The following is a 10,878-nucleotide window of genomic DNA, read 5'->3' as shown; positions in this document are numbered from 1 at the left end:
GTCCAACGGTTCACATACTTTTTCCTCCCTGCTCTGTGAATGTTTACATGTTATGTTCAATTAAACCATGGCAACATGTAATGTTTGTGTATTATTATTTTCAGCAGACTGTGTTTTTCTATTGTTGTGACTTAGATGACGTTCAGAGCACATTTTATGACCAATTCATGCAAAACTCCGCGTTATCCCAAGGGGTTCAAAGACTTTTTCTTGCAACTGTATGTATGTATGTATGTATGTGTATGTATGTATGTATGTATGTATGTATGTAGGTCTTTGGTTATTTTGGTTATTTTGTTATTTCTTGGTCACATTGCTCCTAGAAGCACGAAGCCGAAAACACCAGCCTGAAGATGACGAATGGGACTTTATCGAAACGTCGCCAAGACACTTCCAATTTTACGCGGGAGAAAATCCGAATAACCAAAGACCTACATACAAACACCCATAAAAACCTCAGAAAATATACACACACAGACACACACATATATATACACACACACATACATACACACACACATATATATATATACCTACACACATATATATACATACACCCCCACACACATATATAGAATACATTTAGAATACATTAGCAGAAAAAAAGAGTCTTGAGAGTTAAGAAGATTAATACTATATGGTATAAAGCGATTAGGGAATCTAGTTGTTCTGCTTCACATGCTACGAAGCCACCTCCCAGGAGGTAACAAAGAAAACGCATCATAGGTTAGAGAAGAATATAGGCTGTTAAGCTGGCAAGATGGGCAGCAAACAAATTTCATAAATAAATAAATAGGTTAAAAGAATCAAAAGTTCCTTTTGATTACTAGAAAGATTAACCAATTAATATTTTTCTGACAGATTGGTTTATTCTGAAGGGCTTCCCTCCCCTCTTTTTTTTCAAGATATATAAATAAATATCAGACTCAGAAGAACAGTGACACGGCACTCACCACACAGCTTGCAAAGCCGATGCCTACTAGGCGGGGGCTGATGTGCTTCCAGACGCCAATGCTGCCCTGTCGGATAATCTGCCCGGCTGCCAGCTCCAGGAAGAAGAGAGGGATCCCAATGACGAGGAGGAGAAGCAGGTATAGCAGCAGAAAAGAACCTGTCCAGCAAAAGGCAATATTTTAGGGATTCCAGTCATTATGGCAATTATTTCACAAATGACAGTCCCCTGAATCAGGCTGAACTAAGGGGAAAGATGATATGCCAGTAAACTAGCAGAGTTTTTTGGATTTTTGTATGTGTCCTTTTAAGTCAGTTTTTGACTCCTGGTGACTGCCTGGACAAATCCCTGCAATTTTCTTGGTAAGATTTTTTGCCACTGATTTCTTCCTAGGGTTGACAGAGAGTGAAATGGCCCAAGTCACCCAACTGGCTTTGTGCCTAAAGTGGGACTAGAACTCAGGGTCTCCTGGTTTCTAGGTTAATGTCTTAATCACTACACCAAACTGGCTGTAAGCAGGTTAAGCAAACCCCAAATCTTGGCCTTGGTTGCTAAAGAATGGATCTTCTCCTTTAAATATGCTGTTGGCCTTCATTTCTCTTAAGAGACGAATATATAGATCACATTCTGAAGGCCTCTTGCATTTATGTCTCTGTTGTCTTTCTGTGCTACTTTTTTTTCTTAAGCACCTGGCAAGATTATTTAAACAGACATTTATACCCCTTAAAGCACAGGTCCCCAATCCCTGGGCCACAGCCCACTACCAGCCCATAGCCTGTTCGGAACTGGGCTGCTCAAGCAATACTTGCGCATGAAGCTCCATTTGTGTGAACAGTGGGCTGTGCATGCATGCGCCTGCCACTCACACAGAACCATCCCCTCTCCCTCCATCAGGCCGCCAAGCCCGAAAAATTGGAGACCACTGCCTTAAAAGTGTTGAACCATTTTAAACCTGATGAAATGGATCACATGTATGATAGATTTGTTGTTACCCTCAAAAGGAGATTGTTTAAAAATATTGTTTCCAAATGTTTTAGAAAGGGAGATAATTTTCTTCACTGTCAAAAGGATCGACTTCACACAATACTGTTTGGAAAGTGAGCGTGTGGTGGCCTTGTAAGCTTGTCCTGGGAAACTAGATAACTAGAATTGTGAAAATCCAGAGTCTCTAATTCTCCTGCCAGAAAAATAAGTATCTAAATGGTAGAGTCATACGTGAGAAGCCATAATTTCTTAGAAAAAAGGGGGAGAATCTTGCAGTAGAATCCAAGTCCCAAATTTGGCAGAACTGCCGAAGTCAACTCACCTCCACCATTTTGATGACACAGGTAGGGGAAACGCCAGACATTACCGAGTCCAACAGAAAAGCCAACCTGGGCAAGGATATACTGAGCCTTTGATCCCCAGGTAGGGCGAGTAGCAGGTTCCTCAGGCAGAAGATCTTGATTGGATTCACCCTCAGGATCTCCAGCTATTTCTAGGTCTGCTTTGGATTTCTCCATCAAGGGAGATAGTATGAGACCCAAACACACCAATGTGTACACAGGCACACACTGTTATCTGGAACTTACGCTCCTTGCAAATTCACACACCTCAATACTAGTCTCGATTAGAAGTGTACACAGCAGATCTTCTTTCCTGATCTAGAACTCTTTTCAAGTGTAGTACTAGAAAAAGTTTAACTATACGGTTCTAAATGTATGGAATCTTTGCACACTGACAATAGGTCCCTTATTTGCTAGGAAATGTACGCTCACACGTCAGGTACTTAGTATACACACATAGGTTTTTGCTCTCACACTGTCATGCAACTACAGAGGCATTAGCATGTCTTAAATATAATTTGTGGGGTGTGTGTGTGTGTAGTATTAGCACAATATAAGATGTTTTTGATTATACATTTAACAGGTATTTCAATGGACTTATCTATCTTCAGTCATAATGTGTTTTGGGTCACTGTATACACCATTCATTAATAGCAGAACTTTATGTGAAAGAAAATACTATTTATTTGGCTTAATGAACTGCAGATATAATATGATTTATGTACACACACATGCTGGAGGATGTTCTTTAAGAAGCCAATCTAGAAAACAAACAGCGACAAAAAGGTTAAACGAATGGATAACCCACTCAAAACAATTTGTTGAAATGTTAAGATTAATTCAGGAGCCACAATCCTGGCTCTAAAACACCAGTTTGGAAAAACAGAAACATTCCGCAAATTCAGAGAATTGCAAGATGCTTCCTCCCTTTGTATCAGTGTTTCTCAACCATGGCAACATTTAAGATGTGTGGACTTCAACTCCCAGAATTCCAAGCCAGCATACTGGCTGGGAAATTCTGGGAGTTGAAGTCCACACATCTTAAAGTTGCCAAATTTGAGAACCGTTGTTCTATATTACTTTTTATTGCCTGGACAAACTAAAGGTGCCTCCAAACCAGGGACTGAAATCTAATTCAAAATGTAGGTTCAACCAGGTTAGAAGTTTAAGGATCATTTCCTCAGCTCAGTGTGGATATAGTTTGCAGGATGAAGAATGGAAATTGGGCCTCTTTCTTCCCAGTAAATGGCAACAGCAAATGGAAAACCAACTTGGTCACTGGTCACAAAGGGAATTTGCTTTCAGAATCCAAAAGTAAAACTTTCTATTCCAAGGTAAAACTACCACTGATATAGTACTGGAGAAAGGATTACAAAGCACCAATAATTGCCTCAGCAACTACGTCTTAAGAGAAAAGTCTTTGAAAAAATTCAGCCTGGCCTCGGCAGGATAGAATGTTCTGTAAAGAATTTACCAGTTTGTTTTGGCAATATCAAACTGATCTCCCTTCCCTTCTTTTGTGCATTTATACATTTGGCTGATAACCTTGAGGATAGGACCCATGCACAATTTTAATTGATATACCAAAGTAAATTCTGTGGAGCACTACATTTCTGAATTATGGTGTGTATATGTGTGTGTGTGTGTGTGTGTGTGAGAGAGAGAGAGAGAGAGAGAGAGAAAGAAAGAAAGAGAGAGAGAGACAGAGAGAGGGGAGGAGGAGGATAAAGGAGGAGGAGGAGGAGAAATAATAGTAGGAGGTGGAGGAGAAATAATAGTAGGAGGTGGAGGAAACAATTTTTGCCTGAAAATGAAGGGAAAGTAACAGAAGGGGAGATAGATTAAGTCCTTGCCTGTTCTGGAACTACTTTTGGTCTCATGTTCAGAAACTTAATAAATATTCATTCCCACCAAGAGGGGGAAAAATGCTTCTTTAGAGCCAAACATTCCCCAGCACAGTGTGCTTTTCAAACCCTGTTTTTCCATTTTGGTCAGGGAGACTCAAGCAGCCTCAAAGTGTGCATTCTTCTTGTCCTAATGATGGTTTTCTAGAATTATTGAAACTGACATAAGCACATATAATTTAGATGCTTTCCAAAATGTCCTGGTAAATTTGAAACTTTCTTTTCCCCCTCTCTAAATAAACAGAATGGCGGTTTGTGGCTGGGAAAGAAAAGCTAGCTCTCACGAAATAGCTGTGGATGGGGGGAACAAGTGAGCAAATTCTCCATTTGGGGGGCGGGGGGGGCGACAGGGAGCAGATGTATCTTGAGGAAAAATCTAGATTTACCACGTTGAATAAAAGTTAAAAGTTTTCTACAGACTGGTAACTTTCAGAAACACTTCAGCTATTTGTTTTTAGTTATAAGAACTAGAAACTTTAAGGAGAATAAATTATCTAAATCTATTTCCTCTTCAGTCTTTTACAGTATAAAAGACAAAACAAAAGAAACAAGAAGCAGCTATGTAAATCTCATTAAGGGACATCAAACCCGTTTTTTATAATCAGCAATCTGACAATGAGATTTACATAGCTGCTTGTCACTCCTTTTTTGTTCTCCTTTATAATCCTAGACGAAACTTTCCCACTTCTTTTCACTTCTGCATATTCTAATTTAAGTTCTTAAAGCATCCCCACCTATTCTAAAATGCCGCCTATCACCTCCAACCCAACTCCTGGGAATTCCCTTTTTGTGTTCTTCCTAACCTCTAATTTTTCTGCTGAAAATGAGACTGATATCTCTGTCATTGTGCAATTACAGTAGCATTTAAAGCAATTTGAGGATAAAAATCATCCTCATTTTATTCTCAAATTATATATCACAATTTAGTAGAAACTGTTGTCTTTGTGATAGTGGAGAATATCTGTAGCTCGGGTGTAGGATGAGGATGGAGGTTTGTTTCCCAAGCTTGTAGGTTGATTTCCTAACATTTCGTTACCAGGCTAGGTAACATCTTCAGCAGAATTTAGGGAACGTCAGTGTTGGTGTTCTTCTCCTTATAAGGGCTTCATGTGGTCAGTAGGCCTTGTGATGGTGAGGTTAGGTTAGGTCAGGATCATATCAGGTCAGGGTCTTGTGATGTGTCAGGTGTGGGTTGTGTCAAGTGAAGGTCTTGTAGTGGATCTTGCGAGGGGGAGGTCACGTCAGATGAGGGTCATTGGGAGATGAAGTGCTGGTTGGGGGGGGCTGCGTCGATTGGTTGAGGGTCGGTGCTGTCTCTGGTTGGCTGTGCAGTTTATTTGGATTCTGAGGGGTTCGTAGGCTGGTTGTGGGTCAAGGTGTCTGTTGATGGAATTACTTGTGGAGTGCCAGGCTTCGATATATTGCAAGCGTGGCAGGTGGTAGCATGGCTGATGATTCTTGTATTGCTCCAATAGAATTGGTGCTGTTTCGTGTCAATCTGGGTAGAGATTAGGGATTTGGGATTGTGGCGTTTATCTGTTGTGTTTATGGATGCACCAGAGCCATAGGTTCCTGAACAAGACAGTGCCAAACATACATTGTGATGTAGGGACTCAAATGATGTCTTTTGTAGTTTGGTTTCAGATCTAATGGAGCACTGAAATGGTTTGGTTGCTTCCTCAGAAAGTGCTATTACACAGATTCATGTAGATCTTTTGACATTATTGATCATGGAGTATTAGTGAAGTAGCTCTGTGAGTGGGAAGTAAGCTACAGTGAAAGTGGAAAGTTACTACATCCTTACAGTGGTTACATTATAGAGTCCTACAGTTCTAGTTTTGCTCCTATATAAGAGATGGTCATGCAGGTATCTGATGTAATCAATGTGCACGTGGTATACTTTCCCCTGAAACAGGAAGGGCTATCTACATGTCTCATAATTGCCTGAAGTGAATGAGGGCTAATAAAATGAAGCTGAATCTTCAGTACAGACTTTCTCCAGTTTAAGAACAAGATCCATCCCCAAGTCTTTTTGGAATTTATATGTATATCATATTTAAGAATGGACTATTACTAAAAATAATAGACAGTGTTTTCCTTCCTTGAACTGACAAACTATATATTAAAAATGGATGGCTTCAGCAGTTCATGAATGTGCGGCTTCAGTGGTTCATCAACTTGAAGAATGCTGTCCACCAGTTTTAGAAATAGGCGATCCATTCCCAAGTACAAGTTTGTTTATTAGATTTTTATCCTGTGTTTATTACTTTATAAATAATTCAAGGCAGTGAACACACATAATACTACTTCCTCCTGTTGTCTGTAAATTGGACATTTTTAATCTGGGTACTGTCTGAAACACATGGATGCTCTGGACAGATGATTCTTCGGTTTGAGAATAAAGAAGGTAGCCTAATCTGAATGAAATGTCATTCCTACTAAAGCAAAGGTCTTCAAACTTGACAACTTTAAGACTTGTGGACTTCAACTTCCAGAATTCCCCAGTCAGCCATGCTGGGAGTTGAAAGGAATTCTGGGAATTGAAGTCCACAAATCTTAAAGTTGCCAAGTTTGGAGACCCTGTGCTAAAGGAACATGCACATGGCCTGGGCCTAATCATCTCATAACTGAACTGCTGTCACATGGTCTACAGGAATGTTCTTTTTAAGACAGAGAAATTCCAGCTGGTGCAGCATGCAAACTACTCCATTGGTAAATGGGATATCCAGAGAGGACCATACAATACCTGTCAGACCCTCATTTATTATAGAGGTTTTTTTTCTGTGTTGAGGTCTGCCATTCTGCTTGGAGGGGGGGGGGAGGAGGATGCTTTGCTGTTCTGCTGTTGGGAGGGGGAGGCTGGTAGAGGTGTTAATGGAAGAAGGAATGTGCCCTAGGTCAAGGGGAAATCAAAACCATGAGAATGGTGCCTGGGAACTACGCTTATCACTCTGGTCCCCATAACAACTTCACACCTGAGGATAATAAAACCGGACATTTGGCCGTTGGGGTGGGGTCTGTTAGGGATGCTTTAATGTAACATTTTGCGTGGGAAAATGCTAGATCTTGCTTTGCTTTCTTGCTGTCATTGTCTCTCAATAAAAGTTCCTTTTTAGATGATACCTGTCTCAAGAGTTTTGCTTTCCTGGGAGGACTAGCTGAGGCAAGACCTTACAATACCAATATCTCAAATGCTTTCTGGAGCCAAAGTGATGGTGCTAACATTAGTCTGTAAAGCCTTAAAAATCAGGATTATTTAGTTAAGCATTATCAGTCAATCCCTGACTGTTCTTTGGAAGGATAGATACTGAAACTGAAGCTCAAATACTTTGGCCACCTAACGAGAAGAGAGGACTCACTGAAAAGACCCTGATATTGGGAAAGACTGAAGGTCAAAGGAGAAGAGATGGCAGAGGATGAGATGGTTAGATAGTGTCATCCACACAATGAATATGAATTTGGGAAAATTCCAGGTGATAGTGGAGGGCGGGAAGCCTGGCATGCTATGGTACATGGGGTCACGAAGAGTCGGACATGCTTAACTGAACAACAACAAAATTGTGTATGTGTTCATATCTCTCTGTGTGTGTGTGTGTGTGTGAGAGAGAGAGAGAGAGAGAGAGAGAGAGAGAAAACAATCTTCACTAGGAAAGTTAATTCCAACAATAGGCCTGGCTTTGTATCAAGGGTGATCCTTTGTTCTCTGATCACTTTTTTTCCCCAGTTCCACCATCTATGGAAAAATTGAATTATTCCTCACAATAAGCAAACTGAGGTTGATCTAACCTTCGTGGAACAAGAGAAGCCAAAATCAGATATGAAAAGCAGCAATGGGTGCCAGCCACCAAGGCAGAGGGAATTCAAAACAAGGGGCAGCCCTGGAACAAGACTATAAGTGCCAGTTGTCCTCAGCAAATATTCCACAGCTTTGTTTGCTAACCTTAATCTCCTGCAAATTAGGAGAGACTTTTCTATCTTTATCTCTGCAAATTACATAAATGACGGCTCTTCAAGGCAGTTATCTTACGTATGAAGCAAGACTGGTGTGTTTGTGGGTGCTCAATTACAAAAGAGCTTTCGCATGATTTGGCAGTTGGCTCCCTAAGCAAAAGTGTCCAGGGTACATTTAATTGCCTCTTTGATAGATAAGCCTAGGGAAAGACAATAGTTTGATGCTGAACCGAAAAGATTTCAATTTATAGTATTTTGCAGATCACTCCAGACTCCAACCCTGTCTTCTGAACTTTATCAGAATAGAGAAGACATCTGGAATGAGAGGAAACTGTAGATCACGGATGTTAAACTCGCCGCGTCACATGATGTGTTGTGATGTATCATGACTTTTTTTGCACTGCTGGAGCTGGGGTGAGCGCAGCCTCCACATGACGCAACCGGCCCGTGGGTCAGCAGTTTGACACTCTTGCTGTAGATGAATGCTAGGTGATATATTAGTCTAAGTCCCCTCACTTGTATTTTATTTTTAATAAAAGCAGGCCAACCTATGAACGTGTGCAGAGATATTTCTAATTAGTTTCTATATTTGATTCCAGACATTTCAATCAAAAAAATGTCAAGAATTGAAACTGGGAACTTTTTTTGTGCAACATAGGTGCTCTATCACAGCTCTATAATCTTGTATTTTGTAATGCCCAAATTTCAGGCTTACTGTAGTTCTGAGGGTTTCCAGTTCAAACAAGCACTGTTAAAAGGACTGTGGAAATATTTACCTTTGCCTAAAATAGTCCCTAGCAGTTAGAACAAACAATCCTGGGTTTACTTAATTGATCATTTGATTCTGTTTTGCTTATTATAAAAGGTTACAAAGATAATCCTGGTTCCAATTAAATCCCATTTACTCAGGAGGACACAGGGGCTGTGAACTTACCTATGAAGCAGGCTTTTTATGTGATCACACAAGAATGCAGTGGGCAAATATGCTTCAGACCAGTGTGTCCAACTTCCTTGGTTTTCACAGCTTCTGGATTTTTTTTAGTTCACAAACTAAATCTTTGTGCTGCAGTGATGTCTGAAACAGGGTAACAGACTAAAATTAATAGTACTCATCCAGAAATTCATTTATTTGTACACTTGCTATTAAAACATCCAAAGCCTTACAAGAGACATAAAATTACACAGCAACACTCCCTCCAATTTCAATGAAACAATCATTTTAAAATGATACTATCTGACCATGGTTTGTATAAATATGTTTGATCTGATGCTAATAAAAAAGAATGTAGCTGTAAGGGATTATTAGGTGGAATGCTAAAAGTATGGGATGAATGCAGAAAAAAATTCAGATTTATCACTACTTGTTTTGATATTAAATATTTAACTTTGTGAAGATATTTGAACAATGGAGAGTGTATTTATACAGACTTCAAGAATCTATATAAATAAAAATGTAAATGTTCGTTTGTTCAAAATCTTAAATCTCCGAAAGTTCTTCACTGATTGCTTTGAAATTTTGACACAACGTTGCATTCGAATACGCGCATGTTTTTATATACCTACTATTATATAGATGTCACACCTGTGACAGGTAAAAACATGCATTTTTTGAAAAACAGCACCATCTGTTGGACGTAAAAGCTTTCTCTTTTTTTTCTTTTCCATTTAACCAGACTGAGCCACAGCAACGCGTGGCCAGGTACAGCTAGTTATTAATAAAACAAAAATGAAGTCCTTTGAGATTCTCTCTCAAAATGGTAAGAGAAAACTCACCAGTTTTAATATTGTGGGAAGCCAGCTCCCTACAGAGAAAGAAATATTTAAAAGACAGAATATATTTCCCTAAAGGATTTAAAGGCAGAAACCAACCCCCCCCCCCCAAGTCTGTCTGTCCCAAACAGAAACCAAGTTTGCAGAATGCAGATGTGATAACTTTGTCAGACTGGAGTCAGGAAACTGGGATTAGGAAGTAAGATCCCTAGAATCAACACCAAACATCTAAGAGTCATCAGCCACAGCCCCAGGGAAGCAGGATATGACCCTTGGGACATAATAGGATTAACCCACCACCATCAGAATACCAGAAAGGCACACTCAGACTCAGGTCAAAGTTCATGCCACAGGAACAACTCCAAACAAAAGGCTCAAGAAGGTATAAAAATCCACTCCCTACATTTGCTCACTCTCTCTTTTCTTCCAGAACTATCTTTCTGTCTGGCTCTTCTCTTCAATAAACTGCAACCTTCTTCCTAAAGCAGTCGCCATGTTGTTTATTCCCGTCTTGGACTGAACCATGATGAAGACTTTTCCTTCAACAATATGTATAAATACTCCCAAAGGAATTCCAAAATAAGGTTTGACCAATTTGAAAAACATATAATATGAAATCTATCGCACAAAACTCAGATCAACAAGTTGCTGTTGAAGTATGGTTCAGAAAATGAACAAGTTTAGACTATATCAGTGGTGGCGAACCTATGGCATGGGTGTCAGAGGCGGCACTCAGAGCCCTCTCTGTGGGTATGCGCGCCGTCGCCCCAGTCCTAGGCCTTCAGCTGGATTTTATAAAACCTTTTCGCTTTAGGCCTCCGCTGCTGTGTACAAAAAAAAAAGGTTCAATCAATCAGTCAATTTCAACTTCTCACGGGGAAAAAAAAGATCTTGCAAAGTTGGAATTGATTGATTGAACTTTTTAGTTCCACCCAGTCTGCCATTACCCCCGCAGCCACGCCCACCCAATGGGCCA

The 10,878-nt window shown here is 40.0% G+C and overlaps 1 protein-coding gene across 1 annotated transcript in view; it reads right to left on the bottom strand.

Moving 5' to 3' along the window:
• Window positions 1-9,923, bottom strand: part of SLC6A16 (solute carrier family 6 member 16) — a 25,706-nt gene extending 15,783 nt beyond the window's left edge. The window contains exons 1-4 of the mRNA XM_015810274.1: window positions 9,906-9,923; window positions 9,067-9,207; window positions 2,259-3,038; window positions 954-1,111 (exon numbers count right to left, since the gene is read on the bottom strand). Of these exons, the coding sequence (XP_015665760.1) occupies window positions 954-1,111; window positions 2,259-2,454 (354 nt within the window). The 5' untranslated portion in view covers window positions 2,455-3,038; window positions 9,067-9,207; window positions 9,906-9,923. The remainder of the gene's footprint in view (window positions 1-953; window positions 1,112-2,258; window positions 3,039-9,066; window positions 9,208-9,905) is intronic.
• Window positions 9,924-10,878: the final 955 nt, after the last annotated feature.

Source organism: Protobothrops mucrosquamatus, unplaced genomic scaffold (genome assembly GCF_001527695.2).
Source record: "Protobothrops mucrosquamatus isolate PMUCROS unplaced genomic scaffold, P.Mucros_1.0 scaffold8, whole genome shotgun sequence".
NCBI lineage: Eukaryota > Metazoa > Chordata > Lepidosauria > Squamata > Viperidae > Protobothrops > Protobothrops mucrosquamatus.
This window is presented reverse-complemented; position numbering and strand designations above follow the sequence as displayed.